General features: G+C 38.4%; 1 protein-coding gene across 1 annotated transcript; it reads right to left on the minus strand.

The window, feature by feature from the left end:
* Nucleotides 1-6,998: 6,998 nt before the first annotated feature.
* c2h16orf89 (chromosome 2 C16orf89 homolog) lies at nt 6,999-10,806 on the minus strand. The gene is made up of 8 exons (XM_064322744.1): nt 10,457-10,806; nt 9,105-9,251; nt 8,786-8,936; nt 8,555-8,672; nt 7,918-8,080; nt 7,705-7,809; nt 7,485-7,574; nt 6,999-7,284 (listed from the first exon to the last, which is right to left on the minus strand). Exons 1-8 carry the CDS (start codon nt 10,629-10,631, stop codon nt 7,181-7,183), a joined length of 1,053 nt encoding a protein of 350 aa, XP_064178814.1. The 5' UTR covers nt 10,632-10,806; the 3' UTR covers nt 6,999-7,180.
* Nucleotides 10,807-16,428: the final 5,622 nt, after the last annotated feature.

Below are 16,428 nucleotides of genomic sequence, written 5' to 3' on the forward strand. Positions count from 1 at the left end.
ACTCACACACAGGCAAGTCTTTATATATATATATATATATATATTTATTTATTTATTTTTCCACCTGGGCTCACATTTCTGTACAGATAATCATAAATGCTGAAGCTTGTGAGAGGCCCATGTGGTCATTTTTGCAGGAATGCAATCACAGTGCCATTATCGGCCCATCATATGAAGGCGCCAGATCCATTCACCAGAATATCAGCCACAGTCGGTTGGGTTTAGTGTCCCATTCCAGAAGGCCAAGATCAGATGCAGGTACATAGTGGAAAATATTTTCAAGTGGAGTTCTGCAGTGAGTCAGAAATAAGATTGATCAAGGGTTATATTGAAGATTTATGAGTGATTTGTGAATGATCTTCTTATTAATAGAATGTTTCAGTAGTTAGAACCTATCAATTTCCTAATTGAACAACATCAGCTGTTTATTGGGCACAGATTGGGTAATTATTTACTTTTTCACTGCTTTGCTTGAATTGGAAATCGTGCTATTATGACCAAATAAATACACATAATCGTTTCATAATTAGCGCTTACCTTATAAATATATTGTCTTCAACTGGCCAGCTGGCACAAAATGATTGAAATGCCTTGATTCATTTGAATTCCGCATTACATATATGCATTCATGCAAGGTGTGTTGTTGTGTGTGTGTCTGTTTTATCTACCCTAAAATGCCTCATTGAACTTTGTTTTATTGTAACTTTAAAATGTGGCATTTCCATTACACAGTGAACCAGATCAGAAAGAAATCTTTGGCACATTATGAACCTTGTGATGGTCTGAGGTCAACTTCATAAAGAAACGAATGTATTGACCATTAGTTTCCAGTCACACTGTAGAGCGCCTGTTTGATGTGACTCAACTGCTGGACACGGAATTATTTTCAAACAGAGCTGTTGAGTAGAGCAGTATGTGTATTAGTGTTTGGCATAGTATTTGTCAGATTTACTTTTTAGGCATTTAGCAGATGTTTTTGTTAAGAGTGACTTACAAGGTACATCTTTTTTTTTTTCTTTTTTTTTGAAGCAATTCTGAAGCAATTCTGGTTTAATATTTTACCCGGGGCACAACAGCAGTACTCAGCCTGGGAATAAAACCGATCACTTTGGAATTACAAGCCCATTTCCATAGCCCTTATACTACACAGCTTCACAAAACTGTACAATACATTTTTAAAAAGAAAAAATCGGAACTGATGAACACAAATCTGACCTTTAACCTAACAGGTCGACTTACAATAGGAAATAAGCAGTACCAGAAAGTAGAAGAGCTGTAGTATTTGAGTAATAAATTCAATGTTGCACCAAAAATAGCTAAAAAGTTATTTGAAAGAAGAAAAAAAAAGCCTAGCAATGATCCACTGTGTACAGTTCAACACCTCAGGTGCTTGGCAAGGACAATCATGGTTGGGGTGCTGTTCATGTGGCAGAGGTTTGGGAAAATATGGCATGTTTTATTTACAGTATGGCAGGTGTATTATTTATTGTGGGATTTTTTATTTATTTTTTGGATTAAGGGCGAAATTGCTGTCATTCTGGAGAAATCATGGCAATATATCATGTAGGTGTAGGGCTACAATAGCACTTTGAATGACATTCATGTGCCCTTGCGTCAGATAAGCCCCACTGAGCTTCACGGACAGGAATCCTCTCAGAGAGATGTTTCCTATCCATTTTAATCGAGTTGCACAGTCCTGAAGGGTGATCATCACAAGGGGCAAGGCTCGTAATCACCAGTGGACTTTAAGGTTGTTCTCTCATCAAAAGTTGTTTTCTCAGTTGATTGCTTTTATCTGAAAATCAAAGGCACCAAAAAGGTCTGCCTCCTCATTTTGCCACAATCAATTGAACAAACACGCACATTCTAACCCAGACAACACGGTTCGATTTTAAAAGCCTCACCTGTTTGACAGAAGGTCCAAAAAGAGAAAGAAAAAAAAAACGTCAAATAAAAATAGAGGGAGGGGTGATTATACACAGAGTGATAATCTGTCTCATCTCATTTATAGGCATGTTCTTGGTTGCGAACAGTCCATTGAACTTCCACTGACCCCTCCGATCATGGGGGGAAACACACACATCTTTTTGGGACTGGGCTCAGTGCCGAGCACAGCCAAAATCTGTTGTTTCTGCACAGCCAAATCTACACAATGAGCAGGGTCTGCTGAATATAATCATTGGATGAAGTGTATTAACATAATTACTGTACTTTTTCTTCCCCTGAATATGCTCACTGTCCCTTTTTTTGTTTATTTAGGTATACAGTATGAAGTGCATATGCATGAGAAAGGTTGTATTCAGTTTTCTATTTTTACAGTCCTGAAAAAGCCTTCAAACACTAGCATAATTGACCAGATTCACGACTCCCAGCTGGGAGCTTTCCATATTTAGTAAGAGGGAAAATAAATGAACCTCAGTGCCAGCAGAAGGCTTGCAGTTGTTTACAGCACCTCGGTCCCCTAGGATCTGCACAAAGGGACACAAAGGCATACTTGTTTATCATCACAAGGAACCAAAGACCTTGCGTCATAAATCATACAATGAAAAAGGAATGTGCGTTATGAAAGGTATCTGTAGGTCACCGAGTCATTCTTCCCTATTGATTTGTGGAGTGGACTGGACATATGGGCCTCGTCTGAGTGAGGTTTCCTACCCCTGCATGCCCAGGCAATCAGCCGTTGTCAGGGACACTGTGAAGCAGGAGCACTGATTGTTTCAGGTGCACAGGGAGCACACTCGACTCCCCAGTCAGGAGGATGAACAAGATACAGTGTGAACCATGATCCCTATCAGACTGCAAATATTCAATTTAAGGTAGTCTTAGGGGGATGCCTGGATACCAATTTGTATAAAACCAGAGTTGTGTAGAATAACTAGGACAAGTACTGTTGGAGAATGCTACAGAAATACCCAATGTATGCAATAAAGAAACAAGAGTTGTAAGTTGTAAATTGGGTACCTATATATTTAAATGGATGCCTTATATGACTACATGTGATCTTGCAATATGAATTTAGGGTTCTGGAGAATATTTTATCATATTTGTGTGAAATGAAAATCCATCCATGAATAGCCCAGTTAGAGGAAGGAAATCAAAGACAGGAGCCTATATGACTTTAGAAAATAGAGTTTAGGGGAACAGTAAGGGCAACATTTGCTTCAATATCACCAAGACCCATTAAACAATAATGACATGCCTCGGTTTTCAACAAACCCGGGCGAATCCCGAGCAGGTACAATTTTACAGGAAGCTTAATTGTTGATTTTTACTAACTATTGCTGTGCAATTCTATCAGTTGGTTTGAATTTCCACAGTAAGGCTTAAGTATAAGAGACAGCTGCTGAGGTGTTTTTGTTGTGGTAACCGATTTGAAACAGGTTTCAATGCTACAGTGCAGCTGTGGAATGGTAATTCATTTTCTGAGCTGTCATACACAAAGGGGCTAATGAATTACGTCACTTCCATAAGTTCATTCAAAGAGCAGGCAAACCACTACAGAGCAGCATCTGAAGGAGAGTCAAATGAAGACCAACCAGTTGTGTTTGAGTCTCCCCTGCTTAAAGAACTCCAATCCAAATTCAGGTCTGCAATATTTTTTATTTCAATTTTCAGTGTGATCAAGAATATCATCCAAAGAGGCCATTTTTTAAACATTTCATAAGGACACAGTCAAATTCATGACAGCTATGTTTGGTGTATTTTTGTTCATATATTGCAACTGTTTTTGTCATGATCATTTTATTCAAGTCGCTTACAGTTGAGTATAGCCAAGTGGAAAGAGCAAAATGAACAAGCAGGAACCTCTATTTAACCTCTACCCAGAATTCAGACAACGGTAAATGAAGATTATTTTAAGATTAAAATTATGATTTAACCTGAACTTCAAAATTGCTTTATTTATTTATTTACTTATTATTTGCAGTTTAAGGCAGTGCCTTTTTTAAACTAGCAGGGCGTTTCTTTCTTATTGAGGGAAGGGGTGCGTGTAAATGTTACTTTTTTTAAACCCAGCATGTTTTACTTGTTTCCCATTGTTATACAATAAAAAGAATACAAAAGAGCCATACAATTAACAGATATATTGCATAGCTCAAACATTCTTTTTTCAAGCAAACATGCATTTAATTACACTAATTAAAGCCGCGTTTCCACCGAAATTACCCGGAACTTTCAGTCCCAGGAACTACTTTACCAGGAACTAAAAGGTTCCTTCAGCCAATGGTTGTCTGCGTTTCCACCGGGGTCTAAAGTACCGCGAAGATTAGGTAAATTAGCCCACTGACGTTGTCGTCGGTCCATCTGTCATATGAGTTCTTCTGTAACCCCATACTACCACCGAAGTAGCCTACATTATTTTCTAATAACCGGGACAGCCCGGAGGGGTTTATTCCACTTATATACAACGGGTTACCAACAATGACTATATATGGTTACTTTTGTATTTATTGATTTTCATATATCCTCTCAAACACATTCATTAACAGCAGAAAACATGCACACGTTGTAAACAATTAGCTGTTTTATTACTTTCTCGTCGTCAATTCCATATAGGCTAATCGCAAAATGACAAGAATAGAACGAAAACTCGGACTTGCGTGAAAATGTAAATTAGTAGTGGTACAGCCACCGTTTGCTTTCCTTCGAAGTTACTGCTAGCCGAGCAGCGACGTGTGCCCTCCAGATGCGAACCACGCACCATAAATGAGTCCATAGTCTTCCTGGTCTTTTCGTGGAATTGAAAAATGGCAGTAAAATTGAGTAAAATTACGGCAGTCTGAAAAAGCTAAAGGGAAGATTACTAGAATTAACCTGTTATTTTACCCGGATAAAAAGTGCGGAAAGTGATTTCCAGTTTGTTTGTACTGTATCACCAATGTTAATTATGCAGAACTACCGCATACCTCACATAACTGTATCAAACGTTTTGAGTCAATTACAACGGGCTAACAAAGAAAATCCGGAAGAAAATATTCAGCAACCGAATTAATCCGTTTGAATGTTTTGGTAGCCTACGTAATATGCTGTCCCAGCACGAATGCTTAGCATTTTATAAAACGAATACTAAAGCAAGAAAAGAACAGAAGAGCACACGTTATAATTCCAAGACGTTGACAGGTTATAACCAAAAGTAGGCTACTGCGCCGCATAACATACAAGTTTGATTTGAAGTTATTATGAAAATAGATTGGTTTGCGCTGCATATTTTCAAACATGGCGGGTAATGGCGGAAAATAAATACAACACAAACGCTACGAGTACTCGACCAATCAGAAATGTTCAGCGCTGCAAGCTCCACCCAAAAGGTTCCTGTACTTTCGGAAAGTACTACCCCCCGAGCAGGAACGTTTTGGGGGGTAAAACAAAGCCCCCAGAACTAAATTTAGACCCTAGTTCCTGCGGTGGAAACGCACTGAGTTCCTCAAAAGGTTCCTAGTTCCGGGGTATAGTTCCTGCGGTGGAAACGCGGCTTAACACTGTGTCGTTAATGCAAATGGATGTATTTCAGCAGTTATACAGGCAAATGCAAAAGTATTGGGCTAGTGACACGCTTTTTTGTTGTTTTGGCTCTGTACTCCAGCACACTGGATTTTAAATAAAACAATGAATGTTAGGGTAAGGTGCAGACTGCCAGCTTTATAGCAATTTGAGGGTATTCATATCCATATCAGGTGATCTATGTAGGAATTACCGCCCTTTTTATACATAGGCCCCTAATTAAGGGGAGAAAAAGTAATTGGACAATTGTGTCTTGGCCAGCTGTGTGTCTTTGCATCATTAGCTCATGCACAAGAAAGCTAACCAAAGGTATACAGTTGATTCTTGGTGTGGAATTTGCATTTGGAGTCTGTTGCTGTTGTCTCTCAACATGAGGATCAAATAAGTGTCAATGCCAGTAAGGCAGGCCATCATGAGGCTGAAAATCTGCATAAACAGATCAGAGACATAGCCAAAGCACTAAGGGTGTGAAAATAAACTGTATGATATATTGTTACAAAGCAGAAATGCACTGCTCAGCTCAGCAACAGCAAACGATCCTGGTAGACAACAGAAGACCACTATAGTGAATGACCAAAGAATACTGAAGAAAAACCCTTTTCAACTGTCCAACGGTCACCTGATTTAGAACACTCTCCAGAATGTAGGCATAGATTTGTACTGTAAACACAAACATAAAGAGAAGACTACACCAGCATAACCTCAGAGGGTACACCGCAAGATGCAAACCACTGATAAGCCTCGAGAACAGAATGACCTGGTCAGAGTTTGCTAAGAAGTACATTAACAAACTGGAGAATTCTAGAATTAAGTAATCTTATGAACAGATGAGACAAGTATTAACCGGTTCCAAAGGGATGGAAAGAGGAAAATGTGGATAAAGAAAGGAACGGTTGGCTAATGATCCAAAGCAGATGGTTAGTGGTCTGGCTTGGGCATAACACAGCAGCGGGATATATTCTGAAATGCACAGAAACATCTTATCAGCTCAGATCCAATCAAATACCTCAAAACTCATTGGATGGCACTTCAAACTTGCAGCAGGACAATGACTCCAAACATACTGCTAAAGCAACCAAGGAGTTTTTCAGGGCCAAAAACTGGAATGTTCTTGACTGGCCAAGTCAATCATCTGTCCTGAACAACTGAACATGTGTTTCACTTGCTAAAGACAAGACTGAAGGCAAAATGCCCCAGAAACAGAAACTGAAGATGGCATATAGTGATGTCTGTGGTTTGCAGACTTCAGATAGTCATTGAATGCACATGATTTGCACTCACACGTATAACCTAACAGTAAGTAGCCTCACAGAGTTGATTTAATACGGACTATTTCACTGTGGAAATACTAAATATGACTTTATTTCAGATTGTGATAATTTGTCTGATTATTCCCATAAAATGGGCCAAATTAATGTACAAAAGGGCCGTAATGCCTACATGGATCACCTAATATAGACATAAATGCCCTCAAAAAGAAGACTACACTTTAACCTCATATTTTATTATATATTGTTTTATTTTAAATCCAATGTGCTGGAGTACAGAGGCAAAACAACTAAAGTTGTGCCCCCATCCAATACTTATGCATTTAACTGTCGTAAAATGCAAAACAGTGAAGCCAATAGCTTGATTTTCTATGTAAAAAAAAAAAGACTCTCATTGCGCTGTGTTCTGGCACTCAGGTCAGCGGTCTCTTTGTAATGTCCTGTTCTGTCAGGTAGTAGTTCAGGAATCCGCCCAGAGCACTGACTGCAACCCCTGTCATATGACTGGAGCACCCATCTGTAAGGGAAAATGAGAGGGTTCAGAATCTCCCATGGCCTACTGTAATCCAATGAATGTGTTAGAGTGAAATTACATTCTAAACTCATGGCTCATGAATGAATTCAAGTTCCCATTTAATTGCTGTGTAAAAGCAGACAATACATTCATAATGAAGTAAAGTGTGTAATGATGCTAAACCAAAGCAAAAACTGCCTTACCATTTAAAGTTTTTTCTCTTCTCCTCACTCTTTTGTGAACCTGTTTGTTTTCCACTTGCTCCTCACCAAACACTTGTGCGATGTCCTTCTCTATAAATGCCCACAGAACATATCATAGGCATGCAGTCGTCAAGGCTTTTAAAACAAAGATCAAATGGGAAGAAGTGAACAAAGATGATGTTGTGAAGCAATTTCAAGTTGTTTCGACCATTGTACTCACCATCTTTCCCAAAACAGCCCACTTCTGGGTCTTGCCATGACAAAATATGCCGTAACCAGTCCGATTTGAAAAAGTCAGAGAAGCCAGTCAAGCCACACAACATTACTGCAAAACAATGAAAAAAATATTACAGTTCTTAATGCTAACCTGTGGGAAGATTCACTTCCCTTGGAAAATTTGTCAAATGATTCACAGAAAAAAGACAGCACTAACTGTTCTCTATGAAGATATCCCTTGTTTGACCAGGGAAGCCATTTCTTACAAACTCTGTGTTGCTCTTCATCATATTCGAGCAAAACAGCTTCTGGTAGTCTCTGTCTGTCATATTGGCTCGAGACTCCCTCCTGTCTCCCTGTAGGATGTTGGAGCATCCTCTCTGGAAGAAGAGGGAAGACAGGGAGAAACAGGTCAACCGCAATTTGTAATACTACAGTGGATGGTTTTATTTTTAAGTAATATAATAACCATATTAGCTTTCTGGCTAAAAAGGATTAAGATCGATGTATCTATCAACCTGACTGTTGATTAATCAGTTACGGTTTTGGGACACAGAAACACCCAGAGATGCGGATCTGGGCTCAACCAAGAGACTTTATGACTTCATGAAAGCATTGTTCATTTTATTTCAATATCAACTGGAACTGGAATATCAACCTACGCAGGTGTAATACGTCTGCTCCCGTTTGGTCGGCTCTGATCTTTTAGCATAAACAGCTACAGTCATTTCAGCAACCACTGAACTCATTGTTTTAAAAACTTAACACTCCTATATATTTGTTTCACAATGTTAAAGGGAAGGTGCATCAAAGTTAGAATGAAGATGGAGCAAAATATCTTTCTTTGATCTTACCATTTTCCCAACCATGAAATACAGCAGCTGGTGAGAGAGGGAGTAATGAGGACAGCCAAACCTCGTCATTGTGTCCCTGCAGGCCTTTGTAACAATGCAGGGAGTTCCATTATCTTTCCTTTAAAAGAGACAGAACAAGACAAAAAAAATTTGATACCAGTTTTTTCTGAATATATACTGTACTACAGTACATTAAGATTCAGCTATACCAGCTATATCAGGTTTCCATACCAGGTTCCCAAGAGCAGAGTGATGCACTTATCGCTAAGTTGCTCATCATAACACTCCATCATCCTGAAGGCTGTGTAGGCCAGCGCTGGATCCGAAGTGTCCCATTCGTGGGGAACAGTCCAGAAGGATGCATCCAGAACAGGTTCAAATTCTTGAAAGACAGATGATTGCTTGTTTGTTCTTGGGTAGATGCATCTTCCAAAAGTCAACTTTAACAATCAGGACACTGTTCTTTTAATTAGCCTACTACTGTTAAATTATGAACAATTTCCTTGCTGTGCAGTACAGTTACATGCATTTTGATTTGTGACAACAATACCTCTGAAGTACTTTGGATCAGTCTTCTGTAGTGCATCTACAGCCTGGGCGGTGCTGCGGTCAAGTCTCTTGGCCAGGTTCGCAGCTATTGAGCGCTGACTCACAAGGTCTGCTTGCGGCCATATCCGGATAGACTCCTTCAGTTCAGCTATTCATGGTTGTAAATTCAGAAGTACAGTGATTTTGTTATAAAAGGGAAAACAATTCTTGCTCAGACATATTTTATTATTAAATGTATGTCATTTGTAAGAATCAAACAGTAGGCTAGTGTAACAAGCAGGCACTTACCTTGCAGTTTTTTTTAGCAGCAAGAGACATGTTTTATCCTTCCCACACATAGCAAACTTTCACACTCTTAACTCAATAACTATCTACACTGGAGCGAATGCTAAGCACACTTAACTACTGTTACACATCAACAGTTTCAGCACTAAAAGTCTGAATCTCATGGCGTCCATTGAACTAGAACAGCGACGGACGTCTACTTATTTTTCAAGTAAGTTGTTCTTATAATCTTGATTTGGAAATACTAATAATTTTAAGTTTCATAATCAAATGGTATACCTGGTCTATTATTAACAATTAACAAGTAAACTCCAACAAAACGTTTGACAATATTTAAGCAATGTAATTTGTTGGTCAAATCCTCATTTCTTTTCATGAAATAAACTTACATAAGTAAATTTCAGACAAAATTACTTGTTGGCCATTTATTTAGGACTGACCAACTCAATCACTTCAGAGATATTCAGTAATTTTATTGAGACAGTGTAACTTACAATATTAAAAATTATTTTTGAGTCTAGGCTACTGTTTACTGAAGTAGGCTACATTGTGGAAGTCTTCTGTGACTCAGCAATAAAAGATTCCACCAATTAGGTGGAATCAACTGGCCTATACTGTAGCCTTTATTTAAAAGTCCACGGCGCTGCTGTATAAGATTGAGTATACAGTTATGGATGGGGAAAGATAAATCACATCATGGTGCACCACCGGGAAAATATTCGGGTTACACAATGTAACTAACTACAAAACTGTAGCAAGGTATAATGTTACACTGGGCTTTATTTAATTATTATTGGTGAGATACATTTAGCCTACAATAGGCTACCATCCACTAGACCGTTCTGTTAACGTAAAACTGTATTTTGGCTGCGTTTTCACACGACGAGGGACGCAATAACTAATTATATTGGTCCTACTCTAATATGTGAGCTAATTTAAAAAGCCAATTACAAACGTGGATGAGAAAACACAAATACATGCTTTCAAGCAGGCTTGATGAGTAGCTGTGTATTTTCAATTAGCCTATTTGAAACGTCATTCGAAAAAATTACATTGTAGCCTACATACCTTGCAGAATTATGTACCCAACTACTCCATCCAGGTTTATTTGTTCGAGCTGATTTTCAAAGAAAAATGTCGCCTTGCCCAACCTTCCAAGAATATCGTCAATTACGTCTTGTTGTGAGCCAGTAGCTGTCGCAAAGAGGAGGGCTGTCAGCGACATCAGATGCAAGCCTCTCATTTTATTTCTAATTATTATTGTTTCGGTAACTTTTAAATACAAAAATAAATTGTTACATTAAAATTCACAGTTACTATTGACTAGTCTTTTCTGTGCCACGACCCTTATTTTGGTTTCAATGAAGAAGCGTGGACTCCCTCGGAGTAAAACTGGTGTCACGTGGCTCCTTTGAAGTTGCTGATGCTATGGGAAAACGGTGTGTCTGCATATGGAAAGACATTTTAATCTGTATTAATATTGTTTGCACACAGTAAGTTTTACTTTCATTTGGAAAATAGCTAACGAAAACGCAATTAAATCTCAAAATGCCACTGAACCAATATCCTCCTTGTGTACAAGTATGTCAGGTCTGGCTGCATGACATGGACATACTTAACTAGTTTCAGCCATTCAAGAGGTAATGGGCCATAATGTCTGAGTCATAACTGACTGAGGTAGCAAAAATGAGCAGGAAACCAAAAACAAAACGACTGCCTACAGAACTCTTGTTTTCAGTACAACTCTCTGCTCTAAAAATGCTTCAATTTAAATGCTGACACAGTGCTTGGTACCATGCTGAATTTACAACATATCAACATACCCCCGAATCTTTTGACCTTGAATTTTACATACAACTCACAGTCAATGAGACTCAAACCAAGCCCTAACTTGTAGCTACCAGGCATGTATGATGTCGACAGCAAATGAAAGGAGAATCCATGCTTTCTATCAACATCTGCCAAACATCTTACAAAAAGGAAGAAGCTTGGCAGATGTTCCTCCACCTTCCAGTGGAGAAGAACAGACAGTTGAGGTGCATTACAATTGACTTACGTCAATAAATAAGAGGTTGACAATATAGATCTATTAGAACTGAACCAGTGGTATTAAAGAATGCGTAGGAACAAGGTCTTATATAAAAAAAATGTATTTGGGTGAGCAAGGCAACCAAATAAATAAATGCTGCTATGTTGGATGAAACATAGAAATTCCAGGGTAGCTGAAATTCAAATAAGAAAAAATAGCATATACTGTATATGTCAATACTCAAATTTCCTTTCAAGAATTTACTTTACACAGACTCACTCGAACCAGTAATCTCTGCTTGTGTCATATTATTGCTATGCTGATGACACAATTTTTTATTTTCTCCACCTGACACCCAAGTTTAGGTACATACCGCTGCATGATTGGATGACATAGCAGCAACCACCTGGTCCTGCAGATTCTCCCTTCACAACACGGGGATAACCTACCCCTTCTTCACCCAAGGGGCAACCCAGCTACTTGTACAAGCCCTTGTAATCTCTTGACTGGACTGCTCTGACACCTCGCCAGGTGGTTTACCAGTCTGTGCAGATCACTGTAACTGTTCCAGAATGCTGCTGCCTGCCTAGTCGTCAACCTGCCAAAATTCACACATGCCACGCCAGTTATGAATCTTCACTGGCTTCTGGTGGCTGCCCACATTCAATTAAAATCTGTCATACTGGCATACCAAGCTGCAAATTGTATGGTATCTCTTGCTGTTATGGTGTATGGAGGTTGCTATGGTTACTGTGCAAAATACACTTTTGTAAGTTGCTTTGGCTAAGAATTCCTAAATTTTAAACTGCTTCATGGGGCATTGAACAAAATACTGAGCAATGCTCTAAATACAGCAGACATTTACAAATGTTCACCTTACGTATGATTGACCCATGTTAGGTCAATTCATGTGTACTTTACCTGTTCTAACTCCTTTAACATGCGCCTCCGGGTGAATATCCTCTCTCCAACTTATCACGGATCAGGCTGTTTCTTTGTCTGCAACACATAAGTGCACCAGTAGAGTGCATCATTTTACAAAAAAAGAAGAGTCACTATTGTCATTAAAAGAGTCCCTTGCACTGTTTCTGAAACACACAGTAGTTTACCCTAAACTATTATTTAACATATATGTGTGTTAGCATAGAGAGGTGGGTGTGTGCATGTGTGTGTGTGTGTGTGTGTTACAGCTGCAGCCATTCTCTGCCTCAACAGTGAACAGCTTCCACCGGATGCACGCAAATCACCTATGTGAAAACCCTCTTTCTAACATAGGTATATATCACTAACTTTTAATGATCAGTGTGTTAAATATTACTGCAGTATATTGTGCTGTAATGTCCATTTTGAGCATTACATAATTAATTTACTGTTGTATATCTTTCTGCCTTCATTGTTTATACGTTTATCTTAGTTGACTTAGTTTTTGCACTAGTGCCTACTCAAATATTGCTTGTTTAATTTGCATAGACTAATTTGTTGTTGTTTTTGTTGTGTTAATCAGATTAACCTACAGGGTCCAAGTTAAACTATGCGGTCGTTCCCTGCACTTGGAACTGGACTTCCCTCTAGGGTTTTCAACACACCTGTTCCTGGTTTTGGTTATAGTCTTTGTTGTACGTCGCTCTGGATAAGAGCGTCTGCCCAATGCCTGTAATGTAATGTAATGTAATGTAATGTCTTTCCTCATGTACTACATTGTCTGTACTCTGATAAATATGTATAGCAATATGGCCAAAGGGATGTGGTGGATAAGAGGGCAAGCCAATGCATACTACTGGTGATATTTATGCATTACGAATGGCTGAATGCAGTGTGGTTCAGGAAGGGAGGGACTTCCTTTTCAAAGCAGGTAGCAGACCACCCATGTAGTGCAGGTAATTTGTATATGAGCATAGTCTTATTTGTATATGCGCATGTATGAACAGTAACTAAACCTTTGTGACCTGCTCAATGCTGTGTAGTCAGCATTGGGCAGGACCAAATAGTTATTATACCATTGCACACAAGCTTCTTGGCGGTGCACCACCAATATGGTGCAAACAACCAAGAATACATTTAACTGAGAACACATTGAGAACACAAAAAGTAAATGTTCTTGCTAGTCCAGTTGTGAAGAATCCATACATCATTGGGGAAAAAAAAAACTTTACGATGAAACATGATTAACCTGAAACATAGATGTTGATTGCTGCTATGAGACAAAGACACATGATATTGTAAATATGGTTGCAAGTTCTCTAAATTGTGTGTGTATGTGTGTGTGTGTGTGTGTGTGTGCGTCTGTGTGTGTGTGTGTGTGTGTGTCCTTGTGTGTGTGTGCACGTGTGTCTGCTGCTACCCAAAGGACTCCCAGATTTGTGCTAGAAGCCATCTGTGGTAGTGCTCCTCTCCCTTCATAGACACTAATAGGCAATATGAGAGAGCCAAGGAGGAGACACTTGTGGCATAGCTATACTCCAAATATTAAAGTGATAAAGAATATGTAAAACCATAATCCAGGAAAACACCAGTGATAAATACAGGAAAGGCACCATATCTATTCTAAAATGTGTGCTTGATTAGAAATATATGCATACAAATGAGCTATCAACCTGGCCAAAAAACAGAGAATTAATACAACCATCAGGTTCAGATTTACACACCCCCTCATGTGGTGTGGACTCAGCATTTAAAGTAGCATAGGCACAGCAGATCACAAGGGCAGCAGCAGTAGAGTACTTCATCATCTTGTCATGGCTCAGACTGGGTCTGTGTTGCACAACAATACGTAATTTGCACAAAATAAATTATATTTTACGTGCAATAAAAGCTCGGTATAAGGCATTATTATAGCTGGAATGTACTGCAATCCTTTAAAAACAGATTTCCAAATACACACTTTATGAATTTACAATATATGTTGTTAGGGTTTTAGTAAGTACATTCCTACTGACTTGGCAATGCATTACACATGGATTACCAGTGCAGTAGTAAGCTGTTTGCTGTGGCATTAGATTCTGTTGTGATGTTGCATGAAGGATTGTATGGAGAGTTTTGTGTGCATGCACTGCAGGGTTCTTAGTGCAAAACTGAAATGAGATAAAATTATTTTCTAATGTAGTTCCATATAGTACATTAAAATGCATTTTAAACATGTCCTGACATAAAGCATGTAATGCGGTGCATTAGTTTTAGATGTTGCACCTATAAATGTAGCTACTAGCTTTATTTATCTAAATGCATCATAAATTCCAATGCCATTGTGTTTCCAGCACTCAGTTTAAATGATATTCCAATTAGTGTCAGTCCTCGTTGCATTCTTCTTAATTTTATGTGCCCAAGAATTTATTTCAATCTCTGAACTTTATAGGATGAAAGAGAAAAAAAATGCACAACACTACTTTTAAAGAAGCATTTTATTTCTGCAAGAAAAGTAGGCTTCTGGTTTTTTTTTTGGTTTTTACACCAAAATTTTACACCACCTTGTACACCACAAGTACTGCCATTTTGTACCTGATAAAACCGTGGTAGGTCAAATGATATGGAGGCAATATTGGATTCCATGTAAATATCACGAATCTGTACTGCAGCGGATGCATTTTCTTTTTTTTAATTGACAATTGATAATATAAAAATGACAATTTTATATAATCATACTTTTTATAGTATGTTTTTGTTGTGTGTGATACTATTTTATAATGTAATGAGACACAATGAGACATCTGTTTATGAAATACCAAGACCGTGACAAAATCGTCTCAGAGATACACTCCAAGAACAATTTGATGATATTCCTTAATGCTGTTCTATGTATATTTTATGGTGTTAAATGGGCAATCATGTTTCGGGGACCAATAGGAATGAATGTTGTGCAATGTTTTTTACTTTGAGTGCGCAATGTGGGTTGGTGTTTTTTGACTGTGTATGATACAGTAGGGCAGGGAAAGCAAGTTTAAAGTGGCCCTTTTCAGATTGAACCAGTATGGTGGTTGAAGAGACAGGTAAAGCATCAGGACTAGATTCATGATGATGGAGAAGTGGACAGGAAGGTACAACAGGGTAAACCTGAAATTACAGTGAAAGTAATTGTAGATTAGGACAATGGTCACCATGCACTAGAAACTGTTTTAGAATGTGCTTTTGTGCTGGGTTATGATTTACACAAACTTGATTATAATCATTGTATTGTGTTCTACTCTATTTTCAGTTTGGATTACTTATTTTTTTGTCTTATTTATTTATTTATTTTGTTCATAACTGGTACCAGGCAATACCATTCTCAATGCTCAAAGTAATGAAAATCTGGGACACAAACTCACGTGTCACCAACATTATAATAAATCATGTATTCCTGAACATGCATTTGTGTGTAAAACAATGACAGTTTTCAAATAATGCCCTTGATATTGATTCCAGAAAAAATAACATGACACTACAAATAGAATAGCATCTACAGCTGGTTAAAACATGATATCGTGACTCAGGAGAGGCATGATAAATATAGTGAATGAGTCCCTTGGCTGCATTGACCATGGGAAGTGAAGAAACATACTACTTGTTCTAGTGTGTACAGGAGCAAAGTACATAAAGTGGGTTGTTTATTGGCAGGCAGTTGCCAGGAGACTGGGGGCATGACTTAACTGTCAGCTCACCACCAGCCACTCGCACTCCCAGCTCAAGCATGAAAAATAATCTTTGCCACATCAACAACCCTGAGGTAATACACACAACAGTGCTGGCAGCAGCAAACAGTGCTCTATTTGAACTGCACACGTGGGTGGCTTTAAAAGCCTCACAATACGATGTGCATGTAGCATAACACAATAAGGTTCACAAAGTTAATTGGGTGGATTCAAGCTTAAAGCTATAAAATATAATGCTTCTCACAGATTTTAGAGATAAAATGAAAATTCTTTTGCATCCTACATTGTCAAGATTAGTAACACTCAAGTTTGTTCCTTTATCTTGGCATTTTAAGACAATTTAACCATTTAGATGCAGGCTTCTTTCTTCCACAGAGACAGAGCTC

This window comes from Anguilla rostrata, chromosome 2 (assembly GCF_018555375.3).
Source record: "Anguilla rostrata isolate EN2019 chromosome 2, ASM1855537v3, whole genome shotgun sequence".
Taxonomy (NCBI): domain Eukaryota; kingdom Metazoa; phylum Chordata; class Actinopteri; order Anguilliformes; family Anguillidae; genus Anguilla; species Anguilla rostrata.

What these genes read in the sequence shown, in the direction of transcription:
- c2h16orf89 (XM_064322744.1), bottom strand. Translation starts at nt 10,631, where the DNA reads ATGAGAGGCTTGCATCTGATGTCGCTGACAGCCCTCCTCTTTGCGACA. An exon ending in TGGGTACATAATTCTGCAAG is followed by an intron (nt 9,252 to 10,456) that starts GTATGTAGGCTA and finishes AACCATGAATAG; the next exon opens with CTGAACTGAAGGAGTCTATC. An exon ending in GGGCTGTTTTGGGAAAGATG is followed by an intron (nt 7,575 to 7,704) that starts GTGAGTACAATG and finishes GGGCATTTATAG; the next exon opens with AGAAGGACATCGCACAAGTG.